Raw genomic sequence first — 19,284 nt, 5'->3', positions numbered from 1 at the left:
CCCCACCCACTAGCTCTCTCAAGAATCTGGGTTGCACACCCTTCTACCCACCGACGTTCAAAAAGGGGGTCTCCACAGCTCAAATCATACCTAGCTGTGACAGGGTACAACTCCTCAGAATTTGTCCCACTCTAATATCAAGATCAAATAATCAAGATTTTTATTTGCATTTATTTTTGTAAGTCAGAAGCAGAGAAATCCAAGGTGCACCATCCACCTAACTGATAAATGTGTGGGAAGGCCGGGACAGGAGCTAGGCTGGGGCAGCCCACTCCATCATTTAAAAAAAGTGAGTTTGTGTGGACATCTTACAGTACGACAGGTCAGGGGTACTAGCTGCTTTGATAGTAGCAGAGAAGGAAGGACGGTAATCAAGGCCCATACAATCCACACTGTTGGGCAGCCTCCACGTCCATACCACAGGTGGCCAAATTCAGAGGATAAATCATTATTTATGGACATGCACCTGATCTGGAGATCAGGGAGAGAAAAGGCGTTCTCTGCAATACACAGGCTGCACAGGGTTCCCATATAAGAGGGCACAGAAACTTAAAATGCTACAGGAATCAGACACCTACAAATGAAGGCATTTCAAGTCATTCCAGTGGAAAAAACACAAAAGAAAGGCAGGCTTTTCCAGACTCCATCATTTTGCTATGCCGAAAGGTGGCTGCAGACCCCATGCTTGGGGGTGGAACCTGGATGTCACTTTGTCCTCGTGGTACAGCTAATGTTACGGGCTCATGTTAGCTACCCTACCTAACAGTGCATCCTTACCTTTGTGATCTTTCAAGCTCCTTGTCTCAAGGGCTCCCGTGGAGCCAGTTTCAGACTCGACATCTTCCACGGATGGTCTTTCAGAGATGTCTGATCGCGTTGTCTCATCCAGCTCCTGACTGTCCCTTTGTCCCAGTGGTGATGCTTCCAGTGGCTGCGACAATTCGGTAAAATCGTGCATCTGGTCAGCTGTGCCCTCTGCCTCAGAGTCCCCATACACTGTGGCCTCCAGAGATGCAGCATAACCCAGAGAAAGTGCCATTTCGTCTTGAGCAATAGGTACCTGAAGGGGGGTTAGAGGGGCAGACAGACACGAAGACAGGATCAAAAGAATTGCATTCATCTCCCTACTTCCACCTACACCTACATAGGCACATGGCCTAGTTCAGATTATCGGTGCTAGATGGCACCAATGGACAACGGTCACTCTTTGGCTGAAATATACTGGACCGTGGCTGATTATAAAGTGTTCCGCTGAACGTCCCTCACTCCCACAGCCAAGTTCATGGAGAACTCCTTATAGTCTCCACAAGGTTCAAAACCAGCTATGACAGCCACATCTCTTTCTGCAGCTGCCCATTGTGAACTTCCACGGGCAGCTGCCCTGCAGACTGGCGAGGTACCTTTTAATGCTCACTGGGAAGCAGCGAAAGGCTTCCGATAAGCCAGTCATCTGTGCTGGAACCTTCCCACACTGGTCCCTACAGAACAGGTTAGTTTCACACACACGTCCCTAAAAACAACCTCCCAGACTGGAAATGCAGCTCCTAACTACCAGAGACCTTGGACACTCCTGAGATGATCAGTGTACTACGTTTTGTTGGTGTCTTCTTAGCAGTCTTGTTATTCGTCTCAGTTAGCTGCCTGATTGCTGTCTCGGCCACCGGATCCAACCCGTTGGGCATATGGCTATCCCCTGAGCACAAGAAAAATACCAATGCTTGGAGAAGCAACCTTCAGCAGAGGCAAAAGGTTGCTTTCTGACCGCAATGCCTGCAACAGGCAACTTACATGCACACAAACATAGCTTCCCCACCCAGAGTTTATGACAGACTTGTCCAAATAATCAAAATGAAGGAAGCTCTGTATAGCTAGCTCTTGGCTTTTTCAGGTACCTGACAAGTTTAATTTCCCACCAGGCATCTAATTAAAATACACCCCTGCCCCCCTACCCCCCCCTCCCCAGCCCTCGCCCAACATAGACTTCCAATAGCTTGCTTTGGCAGCAAACTGTCAAAACATCTGCAGTGCTCTGTTCCAGACACAATCAGAGCCCCAAGTGCAGGGTGAGCAAAGTTCTTTGGGTCCAGATAGCCTGCAAAGTTCTTGCTGAGCAAGGAAACACTCGTAGTCATTGACTGGATAGTCAAAGGGGAATGTCTTTTATCCCCCACATCACCACCACCAGCCTTCTGCCCCCAACTTTATTCAGGCACTTGGACCTTCTCTGAAGCAGAAAAGGCAAGTGAATTCAGGGAACTGCATTTAGACTGCCACTTTCTACAACAGGCTAAGGAACACAGTTACTTCAGTAAGAGCCTCAAATTTCCAAGCACTTACAGCTACCGCTGGGCAAGTGGCCGTGAGGACAGCTGGTCTCCAAAAGCACTGTTGTCTTCTTTTCAGTCACTTCCACTTTGGAAGGCGACCTTGATGGTGAATCTTTACAGCAAAAGAGACACCGAGATACCGGTAAGTGGAAACAAAGCTTACACGACTATTCTATCATACTGTGCCCCCTACACACAACCCCAAAAAACCTCAAGCGAACAATTCGGAGAGCCTGCAAGGCAGCTCTGTAAGGCTTTGAGGCAGCAAAGCAGTAAGAAGCCCACTAGGAAAAAATCGGAATCACAGAATGGTTTGGGTTGGAAGGGACCTTTAAGATCACTTAGTTTCAGCCAGACTGCCCTTAGAGCAGGTTGCTCCAAGCCCCATTCAGCCTGGTCCTGAACACTTCCCAGGGATGGGGAAACTACTACAGCTTCCCTGGGCAACCTGTGCCAGTGCCTCAGCACCCCCAGAGGAGAAAACTTCCCAATGGCTAATATAAATCTACTCTCCTTCAGCTTAAAGCCATTCCCCCTTGCCTTATCACTGCATGCCCTTGTAAAAAATCCCTCTTCAGCCCTCCTGTAAGCCCCTTTTAGGTATTGGAAGGCTGCTTGCTATAATGTCTCCCCAGAGCCTTCTCTTTTCTTGCCTAAACATCTCCAACTCTCTCAGCCTTTCTGCACAGGTTGGTGTTCCAGGTATGTGACCAACTTAACGGTCCTCCTCTGGACTTACTCCAACAGGTCCATGTCTTTCATGTGTTGGGGGGCCAGTACTCAAGGCGAGTACTCAAGTACTCTCACAAGTGTGGAGCAGAGGGGGAGAATCGCCTCTCTCGACCCGCTGGCCACGCTTCTTTTGATGCAGCCCAGGACAAGGTTGCCTTGCTGGGCTGCAACCTTGTGAAGCAGGCGCACAGCAATACCTCATTCGTGTAATTTTCCAGCCCCACCTCTTGGAATATCCAGCACCACCAGGATGCCAGACCACAAGCAGCAACAACCCCTAGTAAGCCAGGTCAACATGCTTTTGGCTCACATTCAGTATGTTCAACCTAACTTCTTTAGCAGTGAAGAAACTAGAGAAAGCATGGCTAAACACTCAGCCTGACATCATGCAGAGGTTATGTGGTGGCATATGCATTAGACCTCCTACCACCAAAAGGGTGTGCGATAGGCTCATCCCTCCCTCACCTCCCCCCAGACGCAGAGCTACGTCAATTCTCTCCCCTCGGGCTACACAAGAGTTTCCAGGCAGCCACAAAGACTCTAGGGGAACAGCAAGGAGGCCTGTGTTCCGACCCACACACCACAAGCAACACGTAAAGCGTGAACCTGCAATAACCGGATGTGATGGCTAAACGGTTTTGCTGCTGCCTTCATGAGCAGCCATGGGAGTATCGCAGCTAAGTCTGTCCTGCCACAGGAGCCACCTGTACAATACACCTGCTGCTGCGCAGCCTCACCCAGTTTGCAGTCTGCCTTGGGCCGGGACTGAATTGTGGTGACAGTAGTCACAATGGTGCCATCAGGCATGATGGTCCGGTCCATCTCCACCTTCTTAGTGGGGGTGATGCTGGTTCGCAGAGACGGGGCATGTGGAGCATTCAAAGATGCAGGAGACTCCTGGAACAGCAGCTATAAAGAGTAAAGCACTGCTCAGAGAGGCGCTCTTCTTCCCAGATGGAAAGGCAGGCATGTTTGGGCAACAAAAGCTAGGGCTCTGGGCACCACGGAGCCATCCCCAGTACAGTATCAGTTCAATAGCGGGAGGCTCAGGGACCAAGGGTCAGATGACATCCACCCCTCCATGGCATAAGGGTCTGCTAGTTCTCTGTACCAAGCTCAGGTCCAAACATGCGTGTCTCCAGCTAGAGGCTCATGTTATGAATGCTTCCGGAGTGTGCGTGTGTGCAGAGCTTGTGGGGTCACGAGCTCTGCATTACCTCCAATGTAATGGCAGCTTCAGCTGTCAGTGACTGTCCAGCTCCCGGGGCCAGTGAGCAGACCTGTCTCCCAGATGGTTGCTTGCCCAAAGAATCTAGCAAAAGCGTGGCATATGCCAGCAGCACATCTGCAAGAAGGAAGAGTAAAAATGGAACACTTCGCATGACCTCAGCACTGTTGCCCTAAGAATTAAACCTTCTAATCTTGTTTTCATAGTTTCTAGCCACTTTCCCAGGAAAGTAACTGTAAACATAGATGTTTATACATTCCATTAAAGAAATGTCTTTTCATTAACGTTTCTCACGACCAGTGTAGTTAGGAAAGCGGTAACCTAACTATCCAATCCCTGGTCATTGCCAAAAATCTATAACTACGGAAACCACAAAATAAATCACTCTCTTTTTTCTATCACACACTGAGCTGTGTCTGTGTGAATCACTCCGTGTCCAACAGCAACACAGCACCTCGCACATCTCCAAGGTAATCTCTGCTTTAGGGAAGCAGCTCTATGGGCCAACACAGCAGATCCCCACAACTCCGCTAACTCCCAAGTTCAAGAAGGAGAAGGGGCAGGCAGTGCTCCTCCACTCCTCTTTAACAATTCAGGTATCAACTCCCTTTAAAAGGCCACTGTGTGGCCTCCATCAAAAATAGATGCTGCAGTTAGTCCAACTGAGTACAAAAGAATAGTTAAGAGCCTTATGCAAAGCTCTCCTAACACAAGAGGCAAAATTCCGCATGCCTCTCCCTGCTTCAGAATGCAGACGGGCAGGCCACAGGAACCTCCTGATTCAAAGTCAGCCCCAGACCGTTTCGGTAAAAAGAGAACCCAGAGTTACTTCACCCAGTCACAGAAGCTCACATAAAGCTAAATATGAAAAATCCTTTGCAGAAGTCATCACATGTTGTACCGACAGAGAACTACCATGAGCTTAAAGCACAGTGAGTCCCTTAGGCATTTTTGCCTCCCCATCTTACAACCCAACTAATGGCTGCTCATACTCACTTCCCCCTCCGTCGCTGTCCCCCAGCACCTGTAGTTTCAGTTCTTTGCTTCTAGGTCCCAACTCCCTATTGAAACCAAAGACAGACTGGTATTAGGCACTCCTTTTTAAAATGGCCATGGAGCAAACAACTGCATTCTTTATCTTCCCTCCCTCAAATGTCACACGCCTCATCACTCTCTCCAAAGTTTCAGTAGCATGCCACTACCGTGGAGGACATGACTAGAGCACCAAATAACACGAATGAGAACTACCCTGCAGAGCTGTGTAGGGCTGCCAGTGGAAGTTGAGAGGGCAATCCCTCTGGAAGGCTGTTTATGCTACAGCCCCACTGCACCTCCTGCACCTACAATCAGTGTTTCTGCCCATCCAGTTAAAACACAGAGTGTTCAGTGAAGCGAGAAATATGTATGTGAGCTGGGGCAAAATGCCAGAATCAGCAGTCCAGCACAGGGGGATCACAAATGGACACTGTCCCGTGGTGCAGACTTCACCTCAGCAGCATGCACATCAGTTACTGCAGCATGGCAATGTTACCCAGAGACTGTGCCGGTCCACCTATGCTCTGCCAGCCAGAAGGAGAGCAGACACTTACAGAAGAAACTCGTCATTCCATTCCATCTCTCCTGCAGCATTGACACTGCCACCTGTCATTGGCCTCGTCGACTTCTGCTGTGGGGGGCTGTCTAGCTCCACCACACAGCGTATCTCCCCAGTTCCTGCAACAGAAAGACAGAGGGCACAAGTGCACTCATCAACAAGAGGCAGTGTATCATCAGGCACATGGCCCTCTTTTCCATTCAAAAGCACCCAAAACGTCCACTCGCTCCAATCCTGCCACCTGCATGCTTGGCCCTGTGGGTCAGCAAGGGAGGTTTTCACACTTACCTCCCTTCCCCTGGCAGCCCAAGTTCAGCACTCGAAGATTCCGGAGCAACAGCTTAGAACCCAGAGGGGCTGCTGCTACTCCAGACAGGGACTCTCGAGTCAACTTATTACTGGGTACCTGAGGAATGACAAGAGCAAGACCGATACCTTTATCGTTCACTTGCCAGCAGATAGCAGCAAGACGGATCATCCTTGTATCTATTAAGTAGCTCCTCACACCAACACAGGGGAATACCCGCAAGCATCAAGGAATGCTTGCAGGTATCCAAAGCTACTGACCTCCAGTGGGCCCTCGTGTTATTTCAGATGAGAAGTTTAAGGCAGACAGAAAAGAAGACAGGGAAGAACAAGCTCGCTGGCTACCAGATCATCAACTGATGATGACAAACCATGGGCCATTCCACACCCGCAAAGGCTGCCCTGGACAGAGCCTTGGTGATCAGAGCAAGGGCGACTGCCAACGGAGAGACATACCTCAGGCAGTCCAGCTCTGCAAGCACATGGCTGACAATGAGCATTCAAGAAAAAAAGTGGAAGGAGTTGCCCTTGGGAGCAATTTCTAACTATCCCTATGAGTCATGTCACAGTACCCAAACTCCTATGACAGAGCAGGCCGAGATTCAGCTGTTGTCCAGAAATGAAACTCAACCCTTGGTTTCCTGCCTGACCCTCAGCCCTCAGAAGTGTCTTGGGGGCCTGTGTTTGAGGCACAAGAATGACATGAGAAGAGTGACTTACTGCACTGGCTCCAGTTGTGCAGGCCATCAAATTCACCATCACGGCTGGCTTCGTGCTGACAATGGTATCCTCAATCAGGTCCTTTATAGTGGACAGATCTGCTCTCCCTTCATCCTTCTCTCCGTAAATCAAGAGGAAATGCAGGAAAGTCATAAAAAAAAAGGACACCTTTACAGCTCCACCTGCCTCTCAAGTCTCTAATATGCTACACAGTCATTGTCCCAGTAATAACCTCCTAGATACTCTTCCCATATTCCATACCCATCCTCCTCGGTGCTTAAATCTTCTGTGTAGCAGCTCAGGCAAACGCAAGCTTTCTAAATGTGACAAACTAAGCCTCTACTTCTGTACTTTATCTAGTGTAAATTTTTACAATACAGCTTTTATAGTCTGTCACATGCTCACTACCTCAGGAGATAGTGCCACCACACTTTTGGGAAAACAGCCGAATTCCTGTATCTACTCAGGATAAAGTAACAAAGGTGTCAATAAAACAATGAATCTACCAACCTATTTGGATCACGGATGTGCAAGCACATCCACATTCTGTTCATTAAACCTCTAACCCAGGGATTCCCCACATTAATCTCTTAAATCTTAATTAATCGCTTCTAAAAAACCCAACCAAACTTAACCAACATAACCAAGCTAACACAACAACAAAAAGCAAACACCACCTCACACAAAAAAAAAGTGGCAGCTCTACGTCTGACAACGGCAGGAGGAACCTACATAGAAAGCCTTCAATAGATACTGGTACCACCTCAGTCCTCTTGAGGATGCTGTTTTGACACAACTGAGCTAGTATGGATTCCAGGATGAAAGAATCCCCTCCACTGCCTTAAAGGGCCATGGCAGTGAGTTGCCAACCCTTCTCCTCCACAGCAACCTGCCTTCTAGCTGTTTCTGCTCCTTACTCCCTTCCTCCACTCACAGTCAGCCTCTCACTGTTGGCGACTCACCTCAGGAAGCTCAAGTCGCGGAAGAACCAAAAGGTCCAAGTCTGGTCTGTCTTTGAATGTCCATGACACTAGGAGACCCTCATTCTGTATCTCCTCCAAGTGGATCTCCACCTGGCCCAGAACAAATTACCCACAGTTGGAAACAGTTTCTGTTTATACTAGGTGATTTTTGCCCCATTCCGAATTCAGCGACTGAAAGGCCCTCAAGCCAGTGCAACAGTAAAAACCAGAACATAAGAACACAAGTACTCCCAAACTGACAGGATGAAGCAGCTGCAGAAGCCTCAATGCTCTATAGTGATATCTGGTTCCCTCACTGCTGTTGGATCCCCAGGCACCACTAGAGAGAAAAATGATCTGTTATTTCTTTGACTGAAGAAAAAGCCTGCAGTACAATCCAAAAGTGCCCAACTGGACACCAATACATAGGATATTTACTGAGCTACATACATCAATTAGCTATTGTCAAATGTAAGCACAACTATTTATAAGTTAGCAATGCATCCCTAGGAGATAATCCTCAGGCTGAAGACCCATCTGGGTCACCATTAGGCTGCAACAACAAACCAGACTGTACACCATCCTGTAGTTTAGGTGAAGTTAAAAAGTTGCACACCCATGTGTCCATAAAAGCATCATTAAAAATAATGCATAAATAAAAAATTAATAAATAAAAATAATGCATAAAATAAAAGCATCATAAAAGCATGTGACAGACAGAGGCAGAGCCACACAGGAACTGAACCGAATTGACCGTAGAGCACTGCTAAAACCTGGGTAACGAAATTCAACATAGTTCTCAATTGCCAGGTTGACATTTACTGACAACACAGAAGGTCACTGGACAAAAGCAACAGATAGGAGACACAGCGGTCACGTAAACCAAAAGGAGGTGTGCAGAATAGACAGGGCACAACTGGGAACACAGTACTTGAAGTATTCCAGAACACAGGCAGGCATGCGGTAATCTATCCAGCATTTCATAAAGCAGCGGCAGCAAGACCTCAATTAGAATACCACATGCAACTCCTTAAATGAACAATCAACCCAGAACTTCATCAGGCGCAGACAAGGAGACCTAGAAGATGCCAGTAAGTAGAGGAGCAATCGGATGAGATGTGAAAAAGGGGACCTCTCAGAGATGAAAAGCAACTCCAGTTGTCCAGAACTAGATTGGCAGCAGGCACACTACATGCTAAAGAGAGAGGAGGTCTCTGGAGCTCTGGATCTCTGGAGGAGATGACTACAGAACAGAGGTACAAAATCAAACTAGAATGACCTGATAAAAGTAGGCTGAAAATTTTCATAAAGCTTCTGAGAGCAAAAGAGTTCCAGAAGAAGCTTCAAACTGCCTGCAACAGCATGGGATTGGTTTCTGCTACCGCTGAGTTACTTCTAATTTTGCCATGTCTATTTTTTTAATTTTTTTTTTTTTTTTTTTTTGGTGCATATATGAGCACACTGCCTCCAAGCAAAGTATCATCTCCAGTGTTACGTCCTTCATCATGATGGAAACAAATCCACATTCCAGAGAATCAAATCCAGCTGGAAAGTAACTATGGAGTTACCACCCATTGTGATTTCAGAGCCCCTTTTGCTGGGAGAAGCATCTCCGATATTCAATGCCCAGAAAAAGCTGTGTTGTGCTCCGGTGAACGTAATGAGGGGAACTGACAAGCCCATAGATTTCTTTTTCACACCCACTACGAGGACACCACACTTTCATATATCCACAGGACATACCTTTCCCCTTCCATTATGCCACAAGAGGAATTGAATTCTCTGGACTTCCCACTTCTTAAATACCCCCTTCAAAGCCAGTATAGAATGCTGCCATGACTCAAAACTCTCTAGGATTTCTTACAGCTATGTTTCATAGCCAAAATCTGCAGATGAAGACTCTGAAGACAAGACTCGGCATGCAGATGGGGAATATTTGCCACCTCACCAAATGTTAGTGACTGCACACTGCTTCTTCCAGACCAACAAGGCCTTTATTTGTACTGAACCAGGTCCTCCTTCCTCAATCAGTGTGGGACTAGGTGGAGGAGTAAGGTCAATGTTTAACTTCTTATAACCCTTACCTGAGCCTGCAGCACAGCCAAAGTGACATGATACGTGTCCACAGAAACAGCAACTGGGGACTGCTGAGTAACAGAGACAGGGAATTTCACAGCTTCAGCTGACAGATGGCAGCACAGCACCTAAAAAGAAAAGATGAATTTACATCCTGGCAAGAGGCAGCTATGTTATTCTCACCAAGTTCCACAATGCAAACCTGACACTTCAGACCCTGTGCTGTGACAAGAGCTCTCTTCTGCTCTCTACAGCAGGACTCTGATGTTTGGGTTCGGCATTCATACATCCTGGCTCCACCAACGTAACTTCCCTCACAGAGCTCACCGATGTGCAGCTCCAGAGCCTCCAAACAGGAGACAGGCTTCCAAACTCCTTCAAACAGACCTCACCCAAAACCTGCTCGGCTCCACCACCTCCATCACGAAAGCCTCAGCAGCCTCTGTAGAACACACCACCAATGGAGAAATGCCACACTGTACATTCAGAACAACAAAGCCTTACCATGCTGTGGTCCAACTGTCCCTTGCATGTCACACAACTTATATTTGTGGCTTGTGGTAACTGAGGACCCTCTTCAAATATGATCTGCACTGAACTCTGCAAAGAGAAAACTCTGTTAGTTCCCAGAGACACCCAATGTCAGGTTCCACAGACACTCCAGTCTGTTTTCACAAACCAGCACCCAGAACTATTGCACACTGTAATTCTACCCACCTCAGCTTGTCCATACAGAGAACAGAAACAAGGTGTCCAGTTAAAGCTTGAATTCACAAGCAGATATAAGCACCTCCAAGAAAGGCCAAATCTCACCCAGAATCTCACATAAGACAAAGTCCTCCTGGACAACTTCCAGACCTCGCTTCAGAAAACAGATTTTAGACCCAGCAACTCACTGAGGCAGTGCTGCTTTCTGAGCAGACATGCCCCAGACAAGGAGCAGCTGCAGCAGAAACTGAAGTGTGGCCCTCCAGGGGCCTCCATGCCAATTCAGCCACCAGCTAATCTTCCCTTTACAGGAGTCCTAAATTCTGGAACTTACACATTCTGGTCATTTTGTGAGAATCTCAGTAATTCAACACATGGCAGAAAAGTATGGCGTATCACATTTGGGAAACTGGCAGCACTTTGACATGATGACTATTGCATTGTGATAAGAGGGGCATGGAAGCAGAGGGTGAGTTTCTACAGGGGAATTGGGGAAGCACTAAGCCCAATGGCAGAAGACACTTCACACTGAATCCAATCTAGAGTTTGCCACTGTGAAAAAGGGAGATGCTTTTCCTATCTTGCTGGAAAACTCAAACACAAGTTTGCATCATATTCTTCAAGACTTTAACTGCTTTGTCTTCAAATATGTTAGTTTCATGCTAACCTTTTTTAACTCTTGATTTTCCTATACAACTTAACAGAAAGGCAACCCCTTCCCACTCACACGACAGAAAAAAAACCGAGATCACAATAGACCTTGAAATGTTTTGGACCACTGTTTCTGTGGGCATTAAGTCCCTGCCTTGTAGGTAACACAAGCTATAATGCAATTATTTCCACATGGAATCATCAAGGCATACTGTCCTTCGTGAACTTCAAAACTACAGCTAATACAATGGCAATACTGGGAAATTAAAGAAAATAAATACCAGAACATTTCGAAGAGCTTGCTGTGGAAACATCAGAGTGACTACAGTGTTGCCCCAACCCGCATTAAACGACGCGTGGTAACCCGCTCCGCTCCCTCCGCGCTCGCACACCGCAGCGCACTCCCGCGCAGGCCGCGCCGAGCCGTCCGCACGGCTCCTGCTGTCTAAGGGCTCCTCCGGCCGGAGCGCCCTACGGGGAAGGGCTGTCCCGACCCCGCGAACGAAGAGCAGGCGGATGGGCCCGCCTCAGCTCGCTGCCGCTCCCCGCGCGCCCCCGCTCGTGCCCTGCCGTACCCCGTGCCGGCGCGCCTGGCTGTTGAGAGCTCGCACCCAAGCTCGCTGCCACTGCTCCCGTAGAGACCTGAGGGCGAGAAGCGCCGCGAGCAGCGCCCGGGCTCCGGCCTCCTCCGCCGCCGGTCCGCGACGCTGTAGCGCTCGCAGGGCCGTAGAACGCCAGTACTGCAGCAGCCAGGCCGCCACGGTGAGCACCGAGGCGGCGAAGAGCAGCACCAGCGCGGCCCAGCCCAGGTCCGGCCCCATGGCACGGCGCGCGGGGCTCACGGCGGCGCGGCGGGCATGGCGGGCGGGCTGCGGCGCTGCCCCGCTGGCAACACCGGGTGCACGTGGCCCCGCAGCAGCCCCGCGGCACCGCACGCGCACCCGCCGCCGCCGCCTCTTTCCTTCCGGCGCGGCGGAGCACGCGCGCCTCCCGCGGCCCGGCGGAGCCGCCCAAGCCGCTCCGCCCCGTGCCTGCGGGAAGGCTGTGGTACCCGGTCTGAACGGCAGGGGAACCTCACGGCTGCTGCCGGAGCCTTCTCTTCTGGGGGGCTGAAATAGCAAAAGAGCCGCGATCTGAAAGCCCAGCTCCCCACCGAGCTTTCCGAGCTCCGATTAACGACGCTTTTCTCCTCACATCACGCTCTTTTCTGCCGGGAGTCATTGCCCTGTTCCCAGCAGGCATGCAGGACACACCAGCAAGACGGAACTTTTCCGTTCATCTGCTCCCGATTGCGCCACTCTCAAGCAACACGAATTTTGATCGCCTCCCGACAGTCACAAACCAAAGTAGCAGCGGCCTCTGGCCAGACATGCTCCCCTTGCACCTCTGTGCTGTGCTTTCCTCCCCGGCAGTACCATGTGCCTGCCTCAAAGTTTATTTAAAGTTTACAAGATCGCTTTTGCATACGTTCAACTGACAGCAGAGCAGAGTAGGCCTCTCAACACAGCATCAGCTCCCCAGGCGGCCAAAAAGCCATCAGAAAAATCAGATAAAGCCATCAAAACCTAATTCAGGTTGCCATACAGGTTCAGGGCACGTAAAAGTTCTTGCTGCTACCTAACCTCCTGCTCCGTCTCCCTTCTGCTCATCGACTCACACCTTTGTGAACATAACAGTGAATAAACATTGAGCCCATCCTGCCTTCCCCTCCCCACCGCCCAAAAAATGCCCCGAGGGCCCAACAGCAGTTACAGATTCCCTGACAATCAAAAATCTCCAGTAAGGTATTTTACTGAATTTTGCCGACATCTGAGGAAGCACGTGGGAAAACGAACCCGACAGCCGCTCGCTTTTCCGCTCGCGCATTCTGCACTTCGGCAACACGGCTCGCCGCCCCGCCGGCCGCCGGCGACCGCGCTGGCCGCGGCTCGCCCGCGGCCGCACACAAGCGCCGCTCCCCAGAGCCCAGCAAAAAAGCTGTTCCGGCTGGGAGCCGTCGGTCATTCAGCACCGCCCGGTCCCACCCGCCCGCCGTGCCTCCGCTGCAGTTCATCCGCTCCCCACGTGAGAGGAAGTGACGTACCTGTAAAACGAGCGGGGGAAGGGGGGACTAAGGTGGCCATGGCGGTTGCGGGCATTGCGGGGCGGAGTCCGTGGCGGGGCTGTCCCTGGGCGAGTGCTGCTCCCGGCGCAGTTTCGGAGGAGCGCCGCGGAGGAGGAGGAGCGCCGCGAACCTTAGCGCCGGCGACAGGCGCCTCCACACGGCCCTTTACGCGGCTGAAACCGCTACCGATCCTGGCCGTCGTGCGAGCAGAGCTCCGTGCCTGCGGGAATCTCATGCCAGTGCCAAAGATGGCGCCCCCGATACGCCGCGAGGGCCCCGCGCATCCGGCGCCGTCCGAGTAGCGCCCGGCCGGGAAGGGCAGCGCCCCCGTCCGGCCTCGCTCCGCGTCCTTGGCAGGGGCAGCACCCGCCGTGGCCATGGCGGCCTGGCCTGCCGTGCCCCTCCTCATCAACCTCGGCGGGTCGCTGCTGGGCTTTGCGGCCACGCTCACGCTGATCCCGGCCTTCACACAACACTTCCTCGCCGCGCGGCTCTTCGGGGAGGACCTCAATAAGACCTCAAGGCGGCCCGTGTGAGTAGCGCTGCCCCCCGGTGCTGCCCCGCGGGGCCGGCCCGGGCAAGGCTGACTGCCCCCGCTCTACCTTCCAGCCCCGAAGCACAGGGCGTGATCAGCGGTGCCGTGTTCCTGATCATCCTCTTCTGTTTCATCCCCGTGCCCTTCCTGAGATGTTTTGTGGAGGAGCAGTGCGCGGCCTTTCCTCACGATGAGGTGAGGCTCGTCTGATGCTGCAAGCGTGGCAGGCAGGGGCAGGGAGTGGCCACCGGTGACCGGGGTCCTGTTCTCTGTCCTGCAGTTCGTGGAGCTCATCGGTTCGCTCCTTGCCATCTGCTGCATGATTTTCCTGGGCTTTGCAGATGATGTTCTGAACCTGCGCTGGCGCCACAAGTTGCTTCTTCCTACGATGGCTTCCCTCCCACTGCTCATGGTTTACTTCACCAACTTTGGGAACACGACCATTGTGGTGCCTAAGCCCTTCCGGCTGCTGCTGGGCATGCATTTGGACCTGGGTAAGTTATGAATCAACAGAAACAGTCATCCACAAGGAGTCAGTGGAAGGAATCACATGAAGCACTTTGTGCTGCAGAGGGAGCAGACTAAGGATTTGCTTAAGTAACCAGTTAAGAGAATGGCACTCCACCCACTAAACATTAGGCCGGAAAGAAACCCAGCATACATTCAGCTGTGCATAGACAGGCACCAATCATTTTCCCATGAACCTGGCAATAGAGGTGAGTACTGGGGCACACAGCACATGGCTGACAACACCGTGAAGTTAGACAGGGCACTACAGCTGGCTGCCATGTCACAGCAGTTTGCCGCAGTCACAGTGCTGTACATACACGTACACTTGACGGCTAACTCGTAAGAGAGGAAGCAGTCTACTATGAGAGACTAACTCGTGAGAGAGGAAGCTACCACTCTCAAAACTCACTGAGATTGTTAGGTAATAGGTTGTTGTATAAAGCAAGAAGCGAGCACTTCAGTGAATTGGTCTAGGGCCTGCTTTGCCTCCAAATACTATATCATTTGTCTTGCTCTGATCTGCAGGTATCCTCTACTACGTGTACATGGGTATGCTAGCAGTGTTCTGCACTAATGCCATCAACATACTCGCTGGAATTAATGGAATTGAAGCAGGACAGTCACTGGTGATAGCTGCTTCCATTATCATATTCAATATTGTAGAGCTAAACGGTAAGGAAAATAAACATTTGTGGGCACAAAAAGCAAAGGGAGCAAATTCTAGATTTCAGTAGCTGGTATTACTAAAAATGAACCATCTTGTCCTATCACAAACACATGTTTTTCTTTTTTCTATAGGGGATTATCAAGATGATCATATTTTTTCTCTCTACTTCATGATTCCCTTTTTTTTTACCACGCTGGGCCTATTTTACCACAACTGGTAAGAGGATAGACATTCAGAATTTGTTTGGAACCATCCTTTCCCTCTAGTTTCTCCCTTTTTCAACAAACAAAACCACTTAACAATGTGCAGGTGGAACACTGGAGCGTAGAGAGGCTTCTTGCCAGAACCAAGAATACAAAGCATCAATGGAGCTGTACCTTTTCTTTGTATTAGAACAATTGCAGTCACAGCAGCTCACCCAAACACACAGGATACACTCTCGCCTGTGCCTCACTGGCTGTCTTTTCATACCATATTCTCCACAAGTCAGGTGGTGGGTGCCAGTCCTGCAGTTCTTAGAATAAATACCTACAATTGTTTTTACTATGTAGATTTGCTGCAGATACCTATTGACCTCTAACCTGCAATGTGGGCATACACTCAGTAGTTATAAATAGTCATTTTTGTGGCAACAGCAGTCATGTCAGACCTTTGCTTTTCTGCTCCATGGATTGCAGGTACCCATCTCGAGTATTTGTTGGGGACACCTTCTGCTACTTTGCTGGTATGACCTTTGCTGTGGTGGGGATCTTGGGACACTTCAGCAAAACAATGCTGCTTTTTTTCATCCCACAAGTACTCAACTTCCTCTATTCACTGCCTCAACTCTTCCACACCATTCCTTGTCCCCGTCACCGGCTACCGAGGTAATGTACGCAGTGACCTATAGTAACTACAGGTTATGTCTTTTACCTCCAACACCAGCTGAGAAAGGTGGTGGAAGGTGCTCTTTTTAAAAGCCATCAAAATATGTTTTCTCTTTAAAAGACAGCAGCTCACTCTGTCAGCTACAGTCAGATCATACAGTAGAGGTTTCTCAAAGAAGTGAACATTTCTGACCAGTCCACCCCTCAGACACAGAATGATTTTTAACATCATGATTCTGACCTACAAGATCGAGAGAAATTGACACAGGCTTCTTTCAATGCTGCGGCAGTGGGATCTGCTAAGATTTCATAGTAGCAAGCATTTTGTAGCACTGTGCCACATCAGCAATTCTCTCCGCAAATGTTAGATACTTCTATTTTATTCTTTAAACTACACAGCATATATTGGGGCTACAATGGAAAAGAGTCTTCTCTGCCCCACTTGAGGAGCTAGATACCAGCAGCTGTTGTTAAGTACATCAAGTTATTCCTGTTTCTTCCACCACTGGATTTCTTTCTCAGCTGTGATTCTAAGTCTGCTCACAAAGTGATCTATCTTTTAATTTTTTTTTTTATTTTAAATGTTTCTTTTAGGCTTAATCCTGATACAGGGAAGTTGGAGATGAGCTACTCCAAATTCAAAACTAAAAGGCTCTCTGCCCTGGGAACAAACATTCTGAAGGTAATATGTGGAAAACATTCAAAATTCAGATGCATTTTGAGGCAGTCATCAAGTGCAACAGAAACAGGATGGGAGAAAATGCAGAACTTTTGGGTTCAGTAGTTATTGACTGGCTCAAATCTGGAAGAAAGGCTGTTACCATCCCTCACAGTCACTCTATTGTGTTAGTAATTGTTCTTTCAGAATAACCACACATAGAAGTGCCCCAGGACCATCATATCCCTGTCATGTCTTTTCAGAAAGAGTATAACCAGGATTTCAGGGCTGGTACAGCAAACGGTTCTTGAGCAAGACTAGCTAGTGAACACCAAACATACCTGGTAAAATAGTGTGCAATATTTCTTTCCTCAGGTAGTCAAGATCTTGCACTTAGTAGATGTGAGGAGTGGAACAGATGAAGATGGTGAATACACGGAGTGCAGTAATATGACCCTTATTAATTTTGTCATAAAGCTGATCGGACCCACCCACGAGCGAAATCTCACTCTCCTGTTGCTACTCATTCAGGTCAGACAAAGGGTTCCTCCAGTAGAAAGATTTACTCTGCAATAGAAACAGATCCAAGCCAGTCCCATGAGTTTTAAGGGGAAAGGGGAAAGTAAGATAGCATGCTCTTCACATAAGCTGAGCTGTGGAGCTTGGGGAGAATAAGAGGCTTACACACCTCAAGGAGGAAGGAAATTGACACAGACCTCCCTATTCACTGAGAGCTTATAATAAAAAGTCACAAGGCACGACTCACTGGTTACAAGAAAAACCTGAGCACAGCAGAGTGCCTTGTCACTGACTAAAAACAGCCTTTTGGTATGTTGCTGTTTTTCAGTAATACCAAATAACAGTCTCAGAGTTACCTCTGGCAAGTGGACTTGTGTAAGCGTGGCACATGGCTTAGTGGTCCTTCAGTCTGAGGAGCGTGCGGGAGCATTTTGAAGCCACTTGTAGCACAAGGATATGTTTCACAGATCCTGCCACTACCTCTATTCAGCATGTGAATTCTCAAACATAGTGTAGTAAAAACACCGCATTTCGAAAGGCCTGCATTGGTTAACTGCCCACAATAAAATCCTTCTTTTCATCTTCAGATTTAAGATAAGGGATTCTTATTAGGAAAGAGACACTTAGCCAGATTTCGATTTGGGAGGAAGGATTTTCAACGGAAGCCTGTTGAGGGCTCAGGCAGATGACGTCGGGGATGGGAGAAGACAGGAAGTACATAGCACTTACCTTGATCCCAGTCACCACAGAGAAGTGACAGCACCTTATTGTAGGGATGCTGAATTTCAGCTTTGACATAAGGTATTTTCCATTACAAATATTTTATTATAATATAGGCTCCTTAAGGGAGAAGGAGTTACAAACGTTTATCTCATCCACCTGTTCTTAGAATGTGACTGTGTGCAGGCACATGAAGAAATCTCCCACCGATACCGAAAATCCTCAAAGAGACAAGGTCTTTGGATAGACTTCTGCCATTTATCTTCCTATACATAAAAAAAAGTAGCCTTTTTGTTGCCGTTTTATGAGGCATGCTGGAAAGCTTAGCAAATCCGTTTGGAAAGGAGAAATCTGATAGCCTGTAAACCATGCAACAATATAATGTTTCTGTTATGTGTCTGATTTTTACCTAGGTCCTTGGCAGCACGATTGCATTTTCGATCCGGTACCAACTAGTGCGCTTGTTTTATGATGTCTGACTGGACTGTCAGGAGCAAGGGAAAGAGTTCTACCTGCCAGTCCATTTTCTCCACTTGCTTGACCAAATGATTCAACTGATCTTACTCCCAACCCTCTGAGAATCTCAGAATACCTGTCAAAATGCAAGCAACTGCTTTGCGTGGGCTAGTTTTGAACTGGAATGTTTTTTGTGCACCAAAGGCTTTTGTCCAGTTCTGTGATGGAAAAGATTCACTGCCTCTTGGACATCATTGTTACTAGGAATACCTTTTAGAGGGGAAGCAAATGACAGCACTCAGGGAAAGTGGGAAAGTTGGAATCTCTATACATCTAACAAAGACATTACTGCTCACTAAGAGAGAAAACAGCAACTTTAATTTCTGTGAGCAGAATGAGTAAACAAGACTCCATGCCTAGCTTCTCCAATCCTGTTTTTGGTCCATGGACATAGAATGACACGTTATAACCCATACTCAAAACTCAGAGCGCTCCGAGAATAAAATAATTCATGGTACCCTTTCCCCTGCAGTGCTTTGCTTCAGCAATATTGACATGCAGCGAAACTAGGTTATGTGACCCATCTCTACCTATCGACCCTGTTAGGCAGCTGATCATTTCTACAGTAGACTCCCTCCATTTTTATGGCTATTGACAATGTTCCTGCTGATGAACTTTTAATTCTGAATACCTTTTTTGTCTCACTTCCTCCCTGGAAGAGGGCATGTCTGGAATAGGCTAGCAGAGTAAGGATCACCATGTCCTTGTCTTAATAGGGTATCGGTAAGACCCTTAGATTGACGTGGAACTAAGACCCTGCTGACTACCAATCCCTTTTCCTCAAATACAAATATTTATTTGTATAGCAGTATTTAGCACCATAGTTCAACACGGAATTGCTCGCTACCTGACAGAAAAACAGAACAGCCATTGGAGTACCAGGTT

General features: G+C 48.6%; 2 protein-coding genes across 23 annotated transcripts in view; one reads left to right on the top strand and one right to left on the bottom strand.

Annotated features, from left to right (window-relative positions):
• C2CD2L (C2CD2 like) overlaps window positions 1-19,284 on the bottom strand; it is a 44,867-nt gene that overhangs the window by 24,384 nt on the left and 1,199 nt on the right. For 5 of the 20 annotated variants that reach the window (XM_086861213.1, XM_086861215.1, XM_086861225.1 and 2 more), the window contains exons 1-13: window positions 11,880-12,281; window positions 10,450-10,545; window positions 9,954-10,073; window positions 7,870-7,980; window positions 6,908-7,021; window positions 6,170-6,287; window positions 5,877-6,000; window positions 5,284-5,348; window positions 4,277-4,404; window positions 3,797-3,968; window positions 2,338-2,439; window positions 1,560-1,693; window positions 778-1,060 (exon numbers count right to left, since the gene is read on the bottom strand). In XM_086861213.1, coding sequence (XP_086717339.1) covers window positions 778-1,060; window positions 1,560-1,693; window positions 2,338-2,439; window positions 3,797-3,968; window positions 4,277-4,404; window positions 5,284-5,348; window positions 5,877-6,000; window positions 6,170-6,287; window positions 6,908-7,021; window positions 7,870-7,980; window positions 9,954-10,073; window positions 10,450-10,545; window positions 11,880-12,125 — 1,813 coding nt within the window. In that variant the 5' untranslated portion in view covers window positions 12,126-12,281. Of the gene's footprint in view, window positions 1-777; window positions 1,061-1,559; window positions 1,694-2,337; window positions 2,440-3,796; window positions 3,969-4,276; window positions 4,405-5,283; window positions 5,349-5,876; window positions 6,001-6,169; window positions 6,288-6,907; window positions 7,025-7,869; window positions 7,981-9,953; window positions 10,074-10,449; window positions 10,546-11,879; window positions 12,282-13,139; window positions 13,367-13,387; window positions 14,434-14,604; window positions 14,720-16,985; window positions 17,212-19,284 lie in introns of those variants that run through there. The other 15 variants (XM_086861212.1, XM_086861214.1, XM_086861221.1 and 12 more) reach the window with 10 other exon arrangements.
• DPAGT1 (dolichyl-phosphate N-acetylglucosaminephosphotransferase 1) lies at window positions 13,401-18,861 on the top strand. 3 transcript variants are annotated; one of them, XM_023917980.2, is made up of 9 exons: window positions 13,401-13,940; window positions 14,018-14,138; window positions 14,224-14,437; window positions 14,979-15,125; window positions 15,252-15,336; window positions 15,798-15,986; window positions 16,581-16,668; window positions 17,020-17,175; window positions 18,297-18,861. In XM_023917980.2, the coding sequence occupies exons 1-9, from the start codon at window positions 13,786-13,788 to the stop codon at window positions 18,360-18,362; spliced, it is 1,221 nt and encodes a 406-aa protein (XP_023773748.1). In that variant the 5' UTR covers window positions 13,401-13,785; the 3' UTR covers window positions 18,363-18,861. The 3 variants fall into 3 exon arrangements, with proteins under 3 accessions (XP_023773748.1, XP_086717367.1, XP_086717366.1); XM_086861241.1 differs by lacking the exon at window positions 15,798-15,986 and having other exon boundaries at window positions 13,408-13,940; XM_086861240.1 differs by lacking the exon at window positions 17,020-17,175 and having other exon boundaries at window positions 13,786-13,940.

The sequence above is a fragment of the Cyanistes caeruleus genome, chromosome 23 (genome assembly GCF_971803275.1).
Source record: "Cyanistes caeruleus chromosome 23, bCyaCae1.hap1.1, whole genome shotgun sequence".
In the NCBI taxonomy this organism is placed as follows: Eukaryota; Metazoa; Chordata; class Aves; order Passeriformes; family Paridae; genus Cyanistes; species Cyanistes caeruleus.
Note: the sequence above shows the minus strand (reverse complement) of the source record. Positions and strands in the feature narration are given on the sequence as shown.